General features: G+C 39.1%; 1 protein-coding gene across 1 annotated transcript; it reads right to left on the reverse strand.

Moving 5' to 3' along the window:
- Window positions 1–1057: 1057 nt before the first annotated feature.
- On the reverse strand, window positions 1058–16174 carry LOC139310115 (vomeronasal type-2 receptor 26-like). The gene is made up of 6 exons (XM_070934272.1): window positions 16020–16174; window positions 13622–13907; window positions 12019–12855; window positions 3872–4099; window positions 2386–2512; window positions 1058–1959 (listed from the first exon to the last, which is right to left on the reverse strand). The coding sequence occupies exons 1-6, from the start codon at window positions 16172–16174 to the stop codon at window positions 1058–1060; spliced, it is 2535 nt and encodes an 844-aa protein (XP_070790373.1).
- Between the last annotated feature and the right edge of the window lie 1927 nt (window positions 16175–18101).

The raw sequence follows: 18101 nt of genomic DNA on the forward strand, positions 1-18101 counted from the left end.
GATTGAAGACTGTCAAAAATAATAATTTGTCTCATTAATTTATTCAAAGGGATGGAGAAAAAAAATTAAAGTTGCTCCAATGTTCATGTTGATATTTTATCTATTCTTAATATATAGAATATTATCGGTCTCTCTATTTTTCTCTTTCTTGATCTCTCCCATCCATCCATCTCTCTCTCTCTGTTTCTGTCTCTGTCTCTGTCTCTATTTCATTTATCTATCTCATTTATTTAACTATGAATGATCTTACATTATCGATCCATTAGAGACCAAGAAAATAAAATATAACACCAGCACACCAACTTATATAGTAAAAAAACAACAAAACACATCATCATTAGCCATAGTCTTTAATTTAACCTAAAACCATATCAGAACATCTCTGGTAACAGTTTATCTGGCCTGGTTTCAGAAATTTTATTTATGTCATACTATGAATTCAGATTAGGACAATTGAAGGATATTCAATTATTATAAGAGCCTTGGTGGATAAGAGCCTTGGTGGAGCAACGGACTAAAGTGCTGTTAAGTAGCACTTAGCTGCCAGCTGCCTGCAATTACTATGTGTTCAAATCTCACCAGGCTCAAGATTGACGCAGTCTTCGATCCTTCCAAGGTAGGTAAAATGAGGACCCGGATTGTGGGGGCAATAAGCTGACTTTGTATATTAAAAAAAGAACACCGTTTGGGGGGGCCGAAAGCCCTAATAAGGAGGAATATACAAAAGTATGAAGGCTATTGCTTAATGCATTGTAAGACCCACTCTGGGTCACCGGAGAAGGGCGGCATATAAATTAAACCAATATAAATCAAATAAATAAATAAATAAATAAATAAATAAATAAATAAATAAATAAATAAATAAACAAACAAACAAATATGATTATTTCAAATAGTTTGAGGGGTTTTTTTTAGCAACCATACTACTCATTTACTATAATTCAAAGTTCACATGGAATGAAGAAAGATAAGCGACAAGACATAAAACATTACTTCAAAGTATGTGATTTTATGCTGCATGTAAACTGTACAAAAATAAACACCAACACAAAGAAACTTAATGATTTTTTATCATCAGATGTTCTTTGGTGTTCATGGCAGGTCTGAGAATAATAATGTAGCATTTGGGGATAAAGATGCAGCCCAGTAAACCCAGGCCAGAGGCCAGGATGGAGAAGATCTGCACGGCTACCATGTATTTCCCCTTGGTGCTCAGATAAGTGGGAACAAAGGAGATCCAAACGCTACAAAAAACCAACATGCTGAAGGTGATCAGTTTGGCTTCATTAAAGGCCCCTGGCAGATTTCGAGCCAGAAATGCCACCAAGAAACAGATGGCAGCCAAAAAGCCCATGTAGCCAAGAGCAGAGTAGAACATGGTGACAGAGCCTTCATTGCACTGCAGCAGGATGTGTTCTGGTTGGGAATGAAAGTCAGAATCTGGGAATGGGGGAAAGACTCCCAGCCACATCATACAGAGGCCTACTTGAATACCAGAGCAGGATAAAACAATAGAGTTGGCCAGACTCTTCCCCAGCCATTTCCTCATGCTACTGCCTGGCTTTGTGGCCAGAAAGGCCACCACCACCATAACAGTCTTGGCCAGCAAGGAAGACACAGCAACTGAGAAAACAATACTGAAAATGGTTTGTCGAAGGAGACAGGTCATTTTCACGGGGCGACCGATGAATAGAAGGCAAGTCAAGAAAGAAAGCAGGAGTGAAACCAGGAGGATGTAGGTGAGTTCACAGTTGTTGGCTTTGACTATGGGAGTGTCTCGGTATTTCATGAAGATTCCCAGAATAAATGCGGTGGTTAGGGACAAAGCAATGGCAAAGAAAGCCAGGATGAATCCCAACAATTCTTGATAGGATAAGAAGCTTATATTTTTGGGGACACACTGATCTCGCTTCTTATTGGAATACTGGTCATCTGGACACTTTTCACAATGGGCTGCATCTGAGAAAAAAAATGGTTAGCATGAATCTGTTTCTGCAGCTGTAGGAGCATGAAAACCACATCAGAAATCAGTTACTTCATTTTCAAGGAATAATATAATATTTCTCCCCAGGGATATCCATACGACACAACATTGGTCAAAATAATCAAATAGTCTTTTTAAAGGCTGAAGATGATGTCCTCTTTCCCAAAACCAAGCAAGAAAGTAACAACTGAATAGAAATCAGCAACCTTTCATTATTTTAATGCTCACATCATCATCCGAATTTGGTGATAGTGCCCAGTCTTTGAAGTTTGTGGATGCCTTCAGGAAATGTTATGTTTTTCTTGCTTCTTGATCAAATACCCCCCCCCCCCCAAAAAAAAGATAGTATATTTATTGCATCTTGATTTCTTCTTTGTTATTTTTGGAGCCACCTACTGTACCTTCTTGCCCAGAGAATGTTCCTTCCATACACAGAGAACAGTCGTAGCAGCAAACTGGGGCTCCCTCTCTCACAAGCTTGGCATAACCTGGGGAGCAACTTTCTGTACATCTTGAATAAGGCACCATCTAAACATAAACAGAAAGATTAGTCAGGGTAAAATATGAATTAGAAGGATTACCTGAAATCAAGTGGCTTCCAGAGGCTCAAGAGCACATTGAGCAAAATCAGTCAAGAAGTAGTGCCATGAACTTTAATTACTCTACTTGCAAGGGGCCAATGAAAGGTCATTCTCTTTCTCTATCAATCTCCATTGTAGATCCCAAAACAGACTCATTGCCTCATTCTTTTTTCCAAAGGAAAGTAGTTCCATTGCAAAAGGTGTTTCTCTTTAGGGCATGTATGAGAATGCTTACCGTATTTTTCAGACTATAAGACACATCAAGATTTTGAAGAAGAAAAGAAAAGAAAAATTTTCTTGCAAATAACGGACCTCTTTTCCCAAAAAAGGGATGCACAGAGGGTTTGGGAGGCCTGCAGATTGCTCCTGGGGGCTGGGGAGGGCAAAAATACATTGGTTGGGGGGGGTGTCTTATATTCTGAAAAGTACAGTATGTATATTTATTTCTCCATCTTTGCTTTCTCAGGAAACCTCCAACATCTAGATTTGTTTAGAGTCCCTATCTTTCTGTCCTACAACTGATTATTGTATCATCATATGTAAATCACTTTTTTAGCTACCAACATTTCCTTCACCACATTCTTAGTGATATCTTTCTCTTATGCAATTCAGTGGGCTAAACTCTTCATATTCTGGATTTTTTTTCCCAAAGGTGCTTTTTCAAAAGACGACTGATCAATCTTCCACTTCTCATTCCAGAAGCTTCTTCAGTTCTGACTGAATGGTGAAGTATGGAAGGATTTATATTCCTTGCTGTCATCTGGTCATTAGCAGTCTTTCTGAAAGTTGTTGAGGCCACTTGGAATTTATTTGTGCCCTCAGTGTCACGCGAATAGTTCAAATAGTTGTTGAATCTTCCTGCAATTGCTGAATCTATATCCTGTCTTTTCAGCAGTTCCAAATCTTTCCATCCTCCACCATTCAGTCAGAACTGAAGAAGCTTCTTGGATGAGAAGTGAAACATCTTCAAGGGAAAACAAAGTCCAGGTGCCTTTTGAAAAAGCACCTTTGCCACAACCTGGATGACTGAGAATCACCATAGACATTCTTGATTTTCTCTTACTGAAAACAAGATAATTTGATGTACTATAAATTATGGCAACATATCCCAGTTTACTAATATAAATTGCAAATCCTGCAATACAAAACAGGTTCCAGCATGTGATAGATTATTGTAAAACCTCTAAAGTAAAATGATATCTAATAAATTAAGTTTTCTTATATGGAAGTTATCTCAATTGGACTCAATAAGAATTATTTCTGAGCAGATGGAGATAAATAGCAAAATCCAAGCAGCCTCAACTACTTTGTTAAATAAAGTTGGCCATTGGATGGCACTTTGATTGACAGAAATCTTGACTTCCGAGGAGGCTTGTCTTTCTACAGTCCCAATTTTCACCCCCGCATCTGATTTGTTCAAAATGGATGTCCACTGCATGATATCAAAGTCACCAACAGGAACTCCATTTTCATCAAAAGAAATCCCATCTCTCGAAATATTGTGATGTTGGAAGTTTCTCAGGAACCTATGAAGCTGCAGAAACATAGAAAAAACGTTACAGTTTGAGCCTTTATTCTATGTTTTTTTTTTTTCTTGCTATTATTCTGGATTGGAGGTACTCTGAATAATTCAACCTCTTCAAATCACCACTGCAGTCTGAAACAGATTGATTCAGCATTTCATGGAAAGCTTCTTTCAGTCATTCTCCACGAATTTACAGCTCTTTTTCCAATGAGCATAGACTTCACTCAGGTCCACCAGTCCAGCAGGAAAATACTCAAACCCCATTGGCCAACCTGTCAGCCTGCTCCCTATAAAAGGGCAAGCAGTCAGATGAGCCAGCTACTGGGTTGCACCGATCTAATAATAAAGAGCTGTTGTTACTGTTAGCACTGAGTCCTGTCTCTTCCATCACCCAATCCAACACTGGAGACAAAGGTAGGATTGGAAGAGGAGTGAACAAAAAGAGCTGAATTAGATTGCAGTCCCAACGGAAGAGGGGACCACCGGCAGGCATCGACAGGCTACAACCACAGCGACTGAACTGCATCAGCTATCACGATAACTGCTCATGCCCCGCCAACTCTGTTCAACCCAGTTACAGATAATTGGGACTCATACATGACCAGGTTTGAGTGTTTCATGGAAGCAAACGACCTCCTGGGACTATCAGACAATTGGAAAAGAGCATTATTTCTCAGCTATTGTGGAAACGAGGTGTTTAACATGGCTACGGCACTCACTGCAACAGCCGCTGTGCAGACGGTGCCCTGGGTCAATGTCCAGAATGCACTACAAGCAAACTATGCTCCAGTGCCATCCAGGTTCTTTCGTTGGCATGAATTCCATAGCAGAGTGCAGGAGGAAGGCGAATCCGTCAACCATTATGTAGTGGCACTGAGGAAGGCCACAGCCTACTGTGAGTTTAGAGAGCTGTTGCTCGAGCAGCTCATCAGCAAAGTGAGGGTCATTAGCTTTCAAAGGTGGCTGTTAGCAAATCCTAACCTCACTCTCTAGATAGCACTCGATAAGGCCAGAGCAACAAAATCCTTGCACAAAGCCGTTTTCCTGGAAGTCGAGGCACAGAGAGGACAAGCCAACAGAGGAAAAGGACATGTATCAAACCAATATCAGACAAACAAGTGCATCAAAGGCAAAGAAAATACAGGTTGCCGTGCAGATAGAAGACTCACAATGCGATATGGAGATCGATACGGGCTCATCTTTGACAATCGTGTCCTAGGAGACAATCCGGAAGGCTGGGCCTGGCCTCAAAAAGAGAGACCTATGTCCCCAGAAAATACAGCTAAAAGACTACCAAGGGAACTGCATCCCTGTCATGGGGAGCTCTCCAGACCCTCTAAAACTAACTGTCATTGTCGGAGCATTACCAAGCCTGCTCGCCTTGGACTTGTTCAAAGCCCTGGGACTGGGGGTGTCTGGAATCAACACTGTCCACCACGATGATGCAAATGACCTCATTCGAGAATTTGAACAGCCTGGGCAACTATAAAGGAACACCTATTTCTTTCAGCCTAGACCCCAAAATTGCCCCAATTAGGCTTAATCGTGAAGGGTCCCCCTTGTTCTCAACCCCTATAGTCACACCTATCAAGGGCGATGGATCAGTCCGCATCTGTGTGGACTACAAGTACACCATCAATAAGGGCCTACAACAGAGCACCTATCCAGTTCCCATCGTTCAACACTTGCTTCATTCATTGGGGAAAGGAAAAACATTTGCTAAGATCAACTTGGCACAGGCTTACCAGCAGTTGCCAGTCGATGACAGCACAAGCAAAGCTAAAACGATTGTCACGCACGGAGGTGCGTTCAAATGTCACCGAGTATAATTTGGTGTGAGCGTGGCACCAGGACCATTCCAAAGTGTCATGGAATGGCTTTTGCAGGGTATTCCTGGGGTAGTACCCTATTTTGACAATGTCCTGGTGTCCGCTGCCAACAAAACAATTCTATTCAACTGTTTGAGATCCATTCTCAGTAAATTCAGAGAAGCTGGGCTTAAGGTCAAAAGCAAAAAAATGTCAGATTGCTGTGCCTAGGGTAGAATTCCTGGGATACATGATCAATGGGTCTGGGATATACCCAACTAAAAGCAAAGTAACGATGATCAAAGAGGCACCCACCCCCAAGAATAAGAAGGAATTGCAAGCATTCCTGGGATTGCTTAATTTTTATAGCATGTTCCTGGCTCAAAATGCAACTGTGGTGGAACCTCTGCATAGGCTGTTAGGAAAAAAGGCTTCCTGGATTTGGGGTTGTTCTGAAGCCACTGCTTTTGAAGCAGTAAAAAAACTTTTGTCTTCAGACTGTGTGCTAGTTCACTATAGCGAGACTCTGCCATTGATGCTAACCTGTGACACTTCCCCTTACGAGGTTGGTGCCATCCTTAGCCAACTTCCAACTTCCCAATAGCTGTGAGGCACCTATTGCCTATTACTCCAGGACCCTGTCCTCTGCCAAGTGTAACTACAGTCAGCTGGACAGGAAAGCGCTGGCTGTAGTCGCCAGAGTCCAGAGGTTCCATGACTACCTGTATGGCAGAGGCTTTGTCCTTATCACGGACCATAAACCCCACCTGGGTTTATTGACCAGAGACCACCCCACTCCTATGGTCTTGTCCCCCAGAATTACCAGGTGGACTATTTTTCTGGCAGCTTACAGCTACCGGCTGATTCAACGGCCCAGAAAATCCTTGGACTTGGGAAAAATTCGGTCATTTATTTTATTTTTATTTTATTTTATTTTATATTGGATTTCTATACCGCCCTTCTCCCTGAGGACTCAGGGCGGTGTACAGCCAGATTAAAAAACATGCAGAACAAATATTAAAAACAATTAAAAGATATATAAATTTGGCCCCATTTAATATGGGGGCCTGAGTATACGTCCAGAAATAGTAGAAATATCTGGCCCTTGCTCATACAAAGTCGAGCTGGAGGATGGTAGATTCTAGTGACGGCACTTGGACTAATTCTGAGGCCGCCTTGAGAACTCACTGCTACAACCACCATAGACAGTTCAACCCGACCAAAGGTCAATTCCTACACATGCTAGCCTACAAAATAAACAAATGTCTAACAATAACTCAAACCCAATTGTACAGTGGGAAAACCCATCTGAAGAACCAAGATTCCAGCGCAGACTTCCGGATGGGCTGGGCCTAGAGACTCCAACCACGCCTCATGATGAAATCCCGAAGATTTCATTGGCAAGTACTGAACCAACTACAAATCTAACTACTCAGGCCAATGCCCAAAATACAACTGAACTGTGCAGGTCATCTAGAGCTCATCAAAGCCCCACCTACCTATTTGACTATGTTGGTAAATAATGTAGTGTTTTGATTGGACTGTGTTTTGTCCAGGAGGGGAGGGGTGTTGCATATTGAATTGGAGTGAGCATAGGCTTCACTTAGGTCCACCAATCCGGTGGGAAAATAGTCAAATGCCATTAGCCAACCTGTCTGACAGCTCCCTATAAAAGGGCAAGCAGTCAGATGATCCAGCTGCTGGGTTGTACTGATCTACTAATAAAGAGCTGTTGTTACTGTTAGCACTGAGTCCTGTCTCTTCCATCACCTGATCCAACACAAAGCCTAGAAAATGGGCTGAAAAAAGTCTCGAAAACGGACTGAGAAAATCCTAGAAAATAGACTGAGAAAATGGGTTGAGAAAATGAGCAAAGAAAAGTCTAGAAAACGGGCCAAAAATGCCTCAAATACTTCTCTACCAATAACAACCTCAATGACTCCTGTACATGCTTTCAATGTTCTGCAACTATCAATAATAATAAAGATATCATTAAATGCCATGCATGTGACAATTATGCCCATCTTACCTGCTTAAAATTAACCAAACAAATAGCAAATCTCATACAAGCATCAAAAACATTTGTTTGTCAATGTCCATCATGTTTCCCTAAGCTAGACATTCAAAATGTCTCATCTACATTCATTGATGCCATAGATGCAAGATTAGTAACACATTTACTGTAAAAACAATTTTACAAACAAGTTTACAAGCAAGTTTACAAGCATGTCTAACATCTCTTGAAAAAAAATATAGAAATGATAAATAAATACCTAAATACTCAAAATACTACCCCAATTCAACAACCACTACCTCAAAATACTACCTCAACTCAACAACAACCACCTCAATCTCAACCACAAGTAACCATCAACCTAGCAAATAATTCAAACCCACCAAATAATATATTCTTACTTCTCAAAGACGCCATTGAACGTGAACAAAAATGTCCAAATGCTATTTTATTTGGCCTGGATGACAACTACGAATCTTTTTTTAAAAAAACAAAGTATTTATTCACATACAGAATAGAGCTTTACACAATATATTAACTTCAGTCAAAGTATACAAATAAGATATAAAATCGACACTAATGTTATCTTCTTTTTATTCTGTTATTCAACCAAACATACCATTGGTCCCAGCATTGAAAATATGCGGAATCCTTTTGATCTCTCAAAATTTTTGTTCACCTATCAGTTTCCGCATATTCAATAATTTTTCCCAAAATCAAATCTTCAGCCGGTAGGTCTTTCCCCTTCCATATTGAGCAAAACATATTCTTGCTGCAGTTGTGATATATACAATCAGACACCATATATTCGTGCCTATCTTATCTGGCCTGATATTTAATAGATAGTATTCTGATTTCAATTGTAATTTATATCCAGTGATTTCTAATATCCATCCCTGTATAAGTCTCCAAAACTCAATTACCTTGGGGCAGGTCCACCATACGTGAAAATAACATACTGACTTATACATTGACTACCGTGCCGACTGTATCAAAAGAAAGTCCCCAAACCCACATCCTAACACCCAATCCTTCTCCATCCAATCCCCCATCATCCAAAACTAGGCACACACGCCCCAAACTTCCTCTATAACAACTACTACTGACCTTAAATGCAAGCTACTTAATGCAAGAAGCGTTGTAAATAAAATACCTGAATTCCTCCTCTTACTAAATACGGCTATATTTGACATTATATTTGTCTTTCATTATATTTGAAACTTGGCTGAATATATCCCTCCCTGATTCCATTACTACAGTAAAAGACTATCATGTTTACCGGTCAGATCGTGAAATCCGTAGAGGAGGTGCTGTTGCTATCTTCTACAAAAAGTCCCTACATCTAAAAAATATTCAAGTTACACGCAAACTTGCTCTTCCAGAGACCATCGTCTGTGACCTGTCCTTAAATACCACATTTCGATTCTTACTTTGTTACAGAGACCCAGATTATGACACCAAACATGCAAACAAGTTAATTTCACTACTAACCTGGATAGCCTCCTGCTCAAAACCAATAATCTTTCTTGGTGACCTTAACTTACCACTCATTAATTGGACCCTAAATGAATGTACAATTGAACCTATACATCCAACCCTGTACAATATTGTAACTAATCTGGGACTTGATCAACTACTAACTAACAACACTAGACTCAACAACTACCTTGATCTCATCTTCTGCAACAGTTTAAATTCAATTTATGGACTACAAATAAAGAACCATTCTCCAACAGCGACCACAGCATGATTGACACAGTTTACATAGACTTCTGTAAAGCTTTTGATTCAGTGGTGCATGACAAATTACTTCTAAAAATAAAATCCTATGGCATTTTTGGACTTCTACATAAATGGATAGCTGCCTTCCTGTCAAACAAACAACAAGTCGTCAAAATAGGAAGTGCTCTATCAAATCCTGTACATGTTAATAGTGGTTTTCCCCAAGACAGTGTTTTAGATCCAACACTCTTCATACTTTCCATAAAGGACCTTTGTGATCATATTAAAAACAACTGTGTTCTCTTCGCTGATGATGTTAAACTATTCAACACCACCGACAATGCAACTACCCTTGAAAAAGACCTTGACTATGTGTCAGATTGGTCTAACAAGTGGCAACTTCAAATCTCAACCAACAAGTGCTCCGTCTTGCACATTGGCAAAAAAAAATTAAAACATAAAATACAAATTAGATGGACATTACCTTATAGATGACCCTTGCTCTGTCAAGGACCTTGGAGTACTCATTTCTAAAGATCTAAGTGCCCAAGCCAACTGTAACAATATTGCCAAAAAGGCATTAAGAGTTGTTAACCTAATCTTGTGTAGCTTCTTTTCTGGTAATATTGTTAGACATTTGCTAGACCAATTCTTGAATACAGCTCATCTGTCTGGAACCAGTTTATTGGTCATAAACACAATTGAGAGAGTCCAGAGATATTTTATGAGAAGAGTCCTCCAATCCTGGGCTTAGACAACTTAGAACTATGCTGACTTCAGTCTGACCTAAGCATAGTACATAAAATTATCTGCCACAATGTCCTTCCTGTCAATGACTACTTCAGCTTCAACCACAATAACACAAGAGCAAATCATAGATACAAACTCAAGGTAAACTGTTCCAAAGTTGATTGCAGAAAATATGACTTCAGTAACAGAGTGGTCAATGCCTGGAATGCACTACCTGACTCTTTAGTTTCTTCCCTAAACCCCCAAAACTTTAAACTTAAACTGTCTACTGTTGACCCCATTCCTGAGAGGTCTGAAAGGAGCATGCATACATGCACCAGTGGGCCTACCATCCCTTTCCTAATATTCCTTTTTACAAGAAACAATGGTTGGAAACTAACGAAGGAGAGAAGCAACCTAGAACTAAAGAGAAATTTCATAACACTGAGGGCAATCAACCAATGGAATAGCTTGCCTTCAGAAGTTGTGAGTTCTCCATCATTGGAGGCTTTCAAAAAGAGACCTGGGCAACCATTTGTCTGAAATGGTATAGGGTCTCCTACTCAAGTAGTGGGTTGGACTAGAAAAACCTCTGAGATCCCTTCAAACTCTTATTATTCTATGTTTTATGTTCTATGTTTTGCTGCTTCACCATCACAGCCCATCTGAGGCAAGACCATTTGCAGATATGGGAAAACTTGTAATGGGAGAAGATGGAGAATATAAATCCTGATCAAGATGAAGTTAGCGGAGTTTAACTTTGGGTTAGGAATGTAACAAAAGTTGCATAGTTATGTTATCTCAATCAAAGAATAGCTATTGAAGCATATCCATTAGTTCAGGAGATGTGTGCCCCCAGAAGATGCTTTGATTAATATCTTGTTGCTATGTTAGAAACTTTTAGCCAGCAAAATTCAATCTTAATCCAGAAGAAACAATCCAGCTGAACTCCTTAGCTTGGAGATCACTTTATGATCACAATAAAGAGTTGAGGATTGCTGGAATATTCTGATGCTTGTTTAGTTTTGAAAATTACGTTGTCACCATAGAGCTATTTCTGTCACAAAAGCAACCCAAACTAGCACAGGTTGTTTTAACTTTGGAAGATTTTTCTCTATCATCTCTCTCTAACTCACCGTCAGGGTTCCAAGTAATACGCCCATAGCAAACAGGACTCTGAGGCAAGCAGGTTCCTCAAATATCAGTTTTATTGGACATATCATATAGGCCTAGGCTGGTGAAAACTGACTCTAACTGTTCCCAGTTTTCACCTAATTAAAACTAAAAGTTTTCCTCCCCTTTCCAAACAATCAGTCACATGGTCCAATCAAGGTGTCATCTGGTTGCCTGGTGACTTCACTCATCCTCCCTCCGGCCATTGGTGGGAATGTCCTTGGTTCCCAGGAGAAAATATGTTGTCTTGGCTACAAAACTCCAGCTATCTCTATTCCCCCATCCATATCCCTCAGCTCCAATGTGGCAACACTGAAGCATCAAAATGGCCTCGGTCAGGTCAGCTTCAGGATTGACACTCACTCTCAAATACCACCAACTGGGCAATTGCTCTTTGGAATATCTCACCCTTTTCTACATCTAATTTAATATTGAGGAATTGGAAGGGGAGAATCAATGGAACCTCAAAGGAAGAGACTTACCTGCCATGGCTGTACAATCTGGGCTGGTTGATGGCCTCCAACTTGCATTCTCCTTTTACTCCGTTGGGAGGACAAGGCAGCACTGAGGACCCAGGCCACAATTTGAATTATTTGGGAAATACTGGAGGAGTCCTGAGACAGGATTCTTGCAATCACATCATGGGGTGGGAATTCCCAATTCTCTTTTTCTCTGCATTTTTTCCAAACTTTCTTAGATAACACAGGACTTGTATAAGAACATTGGAACACTTCCTTTCCATACAATGTGACCATAGATGCATAAGATTTAATGTTATCATACTGAGTCCTTCTCTTTGTCTGGATGAGGAAGGAAAACAAAGCATATTTATTTTGGAGATCAACCCAGAGGTAAAAAGTATCTACACTTAAAGCTGTCAATGTTGTTGCAATCCACACCCTTCCCACAATGGATGTATTAGTCGTATCAATCCTTTGTATTATTACTGCTAACATTCCTGAGGCCTGAAAATCCAGTTGGCATACTATAATTTTTATTTGACTCTTGATAAGAGAAAAGAAGATTTTCATTTTTTCTTGCATGAGAGTTTCTCCAGCACTTGTCTGCATATTTGCTTCTAGGACGGTTCCTGAGAGGACAATGCAAATCCCATTTTTTAGAGCGAGAAGTTCCAAGCGTCTTTTGAATTTTTCTCCTTTTTCATTGTCCCGAGAAAGGAGGCCGATCCACATCCATTGAAACTGCAGCAGCAGCTGGACAATAGCTGAGTCAGGAGGTTCTTGGTTTGGGGTCATCCGATATGAAAAAGGAAAACGATGTTTTTTCTCAGCCATCTGGTTGGTGATACTATAGTTGATCTAAGATGAAAGAGAAGGTATTGGTAGTTTTTCCAGTTTTAATGATAAAAGTCAGATGGTAAATCTAAGGGCCTTTCCGCACTGCTGAGAGACACTTCAAATGATAACTGCATGAATTTTGCTAGTTCCCTTGGTGTTCTGTCCTGTTGTCTTGTATGCTCCCTTTGAAACCAAGGAGCTCTGAATTATCTGTTGGTGATGTTCTTTGGTGGTCCTCATAGAGCTCACCCTTCTGTCCACATTAGAACCCTGTGGGTCACCCATCCACTCAATCAATTAGTCAATCAGAATAGAGCTGGAAAGTCTTCTAGTCCAACCACATATGTGTTTGTGTATGTGTGTTTCTGTGAGCATGTTCTTTGTGCACATGCGCAGCGTTCAAAATACACCAATTTCAAGCTCTATAGCTTACCTTCTAAGGCAGCCTCAGTAAATAAAACAGCTGAGGGCCGGAAATCCACCATGCCCCGCAAATCAGCTGAGCTGAGAAATGTGGAAATATAGGACAGGATAGGGTGGGAGCAGGTGGTGATCACAACTGATCGCCGGAACTATTGGTTCGCTAGAACCAGGCCGAACCAGCACCAGCCCACCACTATATGTATATAGAGACACACAAACATACTTTGTGAATTAAACATTCTTTCAGATGTTCTAATATCTACTCTCAGACTTTCAGTTTATTTGGAGAAATATATACAAGTGCTGCCTTCTAGGCAAATCTGAACATTTTACAACACGGAATTAATTTCATTTGACTTTATACCTGTGGAAATTTATAGATGCTCAAAACATTGGAAATATGATCAAAGAGTTCAGAATCCATCTCTTCAAGAATCGCCAGCAGGTTCTTTTGTCTTCCACATCTGTAGTTTGGGATGTTCTCCTGTCCTGTAGACAGCACATCCAGCATGGCCTCATATGTCATTCTTGCATTGAAAAAGTTCTCATAGATGTTGTAGCCCAGGGTGATGTTGGGTAAGAGCCTTGAATTCTGGTTGACCTCATGAACAGCCAATAAGAAGGGCAGAATGTGGTCGAAGGTGTTCTCACTGCAACATAAGAAATTTCATCATCTTTTTTTTATTCTACATTAACGATTCATGTGATCAACTCAAAAGCAATTGCGTTCTTTTTGCTGATGGCTAAAATTATTCAATTCTACAGATAATTCTGTTGTTTTGCAAAGTGATCTCAACTATGTTTCTGAATGGTGTCTGAATGGTCATCTATTTGGCAACTTCAAATTTCGATTCATAAATGCTTTGTCCTACATATTGGTAAATGTAGTCAGAATGCCAAGTATAAGATAGGTGGCATTGATCTAGCCGATGATTCTCACCTTGTTAAGGACCTAGGTGTCTTGGATGTGAGTGAGGTTTGGATGCATAAATCTTGGATGATTTATGCTCCAAACCTCACTGTAACAGCATTGCTAAAAAACCATTAAGAGTTGTAAACTTAATTTTGCGAAGCTTTTTTTCTGTAAAACATTTTATTGCTCATTACTGCTTATAAAACTTATGCCAGACCAATCTTAGAGTATTGTTCAACTGTTTGGAATCCCCACCATATATCTGACATCAGTACAATTGAGCGGGTTCAGAAGTATTTCACAAGAAAAGTCTTACACTCTTCTGTACACAATAGAATTCATGTCAGGGTTCTGACGGATACCCTAATTAAATCATGAGCCTTGAGCCAAGCTTCAAAAGAAATCCAGTTATTTATTAGGAGTTTCATGTCAGCACGTTCCAAAGTGAAGCCAACTCTGACCCCACATAATTTACACCCTAATCATAATGCTGTTTCCTCCATGCCCCCAGGTTGTGTCATTAATCACATTCGACAACAGAGCAATTTCACAGGTTTTAGAGATCACTCCTCTCCAACTGCTGTGGTTACCCTGGGATCCCGCCTTGAGAGACATAAGTCTGGAATGTGCATCTGTCTTTGGCTGCTGTGCTGTTTTGTTGGTTTCCCATTGCCCTTGCCTATGGCAACTTGAGAGCAGGCCAGGGATGCTCTGCGAGTTTGTCAGGATCAAAGGAATCCGATCAAAATCAGCAGAATTGATTCTGCCTTTCATTTTCTCCACATTATGATTTGGGAGGAAAAAATGAGGAAAATTATTCTTCTTTTTTTAAATAAAATTTTATTATTTAAAAAGTACAAACAATCATAAACACGACAATACAACATACAAAACAAATGAACATCAATCAAGTCTTACGACTTACTCTTAAAGTTGTCACATTAGTAGACTATTTTTCCGTATTTATCTATATATCTATATATTTACCTATTTACATGTAAAACATGTAAATTACATGTAAAACATTAATATACATTCCATCCTTAAGATTGTTACTTTCCTTAATTGGTATCAAAGTTTTGTCTTAAAGTTGAACTTATTCTTTAGTGTCCCTATAAATATATTTCTAACTTTTTCTCCAACCAGTTATACCATTTTTCCCATGCTAAGTAGTACTCTGTATCATCTTTCTCCTGTAGTTCTTTTGTAAGTTTATCCATTTCTGTGCATTCTGTGATTTTAGCAATTATTTTGTTTTCTGTCGGTATGTGTTCCTGTTTCCAATTTTGGGCAAAGAGTATGCGAGCTGCAGTTAGGATATGGATAATTAAGTATTTTATTTCTTTCTCATACTGTGCTCTAATTATTCTGTGTAGAAAGGTTTCCGGCTTCATTTCCAACTTCTGGTTTTTGATTTCTTCTATCATTTTCCTTATTTCGTGCCAATATTGTTTCGCCTTTTGGCATGGCCACCATAGTGGTAATATGTTCCTTTATGTGCATTACACTTCCAGCAAATTGGCGAGGTGTTTGGGAACATTTTTGCTAGGTGCGCTGCTGGGAGGTGCCATCGATAGAACATCAATAGAACTGATTTTCCTTGTAGGATATAGACATTGTCATTTTATAATTTACAGTCCATAATTTCTCCTGTTTGTCCAATTCAATACTATACACATTTTTTTTTGCCCAAATTATCATGTTTTCTTTTACCACTTCTTCCTCTAATTTATATCTTAATAAATAATTGTATATTTTGGTTATTATTTTCTCGTCCGTTCCTTGTAAAATTTTATCCAATTCATTTGGTTCATTTTGAAATCCGAATTGTATCTGATCTGATTTATACCTTGATTCTATTTGTAAATATGGCCACCAGTCAATGTCTATACCCTGTTCTTTCAATTCTTGTCTCGATTGTAATTCTCCTCTATTATTCAATAGTTCTTTGTAGTTCCTCATTTTCTCTGTGTCCATAGCGTTAGGATAAATCAGCACCTCCATAGTCGATAACCATCTTGGAATTTTGTTGTAATGTGTTTTTCTGATCTCTTGCCATATTCTATGTAATGATCCTCTAATAATATGTGGTTGGAAATGTCGATGATGGTTATCTCTTCCCTCCCACAAAAATGCATGCCAGCCTCGTTGTAGGTTGAACCCTTCTAGAAGTAATGTTCTCTTATTTTTAAGATCTATCCAGTCTCTAATCCAATTTAATGATGCTGCCTTATAGTACAATTTCCAGTCCGGTAATCCTAATCCTCCTTTCTCCCGGGTATCTTGCAAGCATTTTATTTTAATTCTGGCATTCTTCCCCTGCCAAATACCTCCAGACCTTCTTCTACTCAAAAAGAAAGTGTGAAGGTTTCTTACTATTGTAACTGTTTCAATCTGCTTAGAATAAACTTTTTGCAAAACCAAAGCATTTATTTTATTCACTTACCTATTTACAAAGCTAATATATCACTCATATCAATTTACAACAATCCATAAAATGTAATTGAAATCATACCACTCAGGTGTGAACTAAATCATATCCCTGTGTGTAAACCCATATGGTTTACACACAGATTCCTATGTGGGTGTCTCCGTTAGAGGCAATGACCCTTCCGACTGTGCACAATATAAAGAGGAACTGGGTTTATGGTGACTTGTTGAATGAAGTCGGGAGACTTAGAGCTAGAGCTGATCTCCAAACTAGAGGATTAGACATAGATTGGTTGTCCTATGTGAATATAATAGAAGTTGGGACAGATGCTTTCTCTGGCTCAAAAGAAGGTTAAACTTAGGAGAAGGGTGATAAGATCGTCTAATTAGATTAACTAGATATTCACTAGGCTTTATAACTCTTTATAATTTTGATAAAAACAGGCCAATTGTTTTGTAGTGAGTAAAAAGAACTTGATTGCATTGAAATGTTTGGCTAGGATGATATTAGTTAATATTAATTGGAGAGTGAGTTTAACTCTCGGTTAGTCATGTTTGTTGTTTCATTTTAGTCCTGTGTTTATGGGTTTCTATATTTCATTTCCTATATTGCTTTTCAATCATTATTGTGTGTTAATTTTATTGTAAATATTTAATAAAGATTATTTTATAAATCATATCCCTGATGAATATACAGTAGAGGTGACAAATAGATTTAAGGAATTAGATCTGATAGATAGAGTGTCTGAAGAATTATGGATGGAGGTTCGCAACATTGTACAAGAGGTAGCAACTAAAACCATCCCAAAGAAAAAGTAATGCAAGAAAGCAAAATGGCTGTCAGAGGAAGCTTTGCAAATAGCTGAGGAAAGAAAGGAAATGAAAGGCAAGTGAGAAAGAGAAAGTTACACCGAATTGAATGCAGTATTCCAGAGAATAGCTAGAAGAGATAAGAGTGCCTTCTTAAATGAACAGTGCAAAGAAATAGAAGAAAACAATAGAATCGGGAGGACCAGAGATCTCTTCAAGAAAATGGGAGATATGAATGAAACATTTCATGCAAAGATGGGAATGATAAAGGACCAAAATGACAGGGACCTAACAGAGGCAGAAGAGATTAAGAAGAGGTGCAAAATTACACAGAAGAACTATACAAGATCTGTATCTTCCCAGTCCTCAAGAATGTGAATAAGGGATGCTACCAATGTACATGTATAGGTTGTGATCATATGATATGATTTCTTCCTGTTATATCACCCAGGAGAGGACTAAGGGTTGGATTCAAGTGCTAGGTTAGAAAGTGGTATTACTTATCTGAAAGTGGATATTTCTTCACCAAGCCTTCTTTAGACCTAGAGATTTGCTGCAATATATTCATGGCTTCCATAAGAAAGGCTGAGCGCCAAAGAATTGAGGCCTTTGAACTATGGTGCTGAAGAAGACTTCTGAGTCCGTTGGACTGCAAGATGATCAAACCGGTCAGTCCTAGAGGAGATCAACC

Source organism: Pituophis catenifer, unplaced genomic scaffold, assembly GCF_029215685.1.
Source record: "Pituophis catenifer annectens isolate HBS135680 unplaced genomic scaffold, rPitCat1.0.hap2 SCAF_2, whole genome shotgun sequence".
Taxonomy (NCBI): domain Eukaryota; kingdom Metazoa; phylum Chordata; class Lepidosauria; order Squamata; family Colubridae; genus Pituophis; species Pituophis catenifer.

Coding starts and splice junctions, on each gene's coding strand:
- LOC139310115 (XM_070934272.1), bottom strand. CDS start 16,174: ATGGAGGTGCTGATTTATCCTAACGCTATGGACACAGAGAAAATGAGG. Junction 4,100..12,018: donor AGATTGTACAGCCATGGCAG/GTAAGTCTCTTC, acceptor ATGTTTCTGCAG/CTTCATAGGTTCCTGAGAAA. Junction 2,513..3,871: donor GGCCAACTTTATTTAACAAA/GTAGTTGAGGCT, acceptor GTTTATGTTTAG/ATGGTGCCTTATTCAAGATG.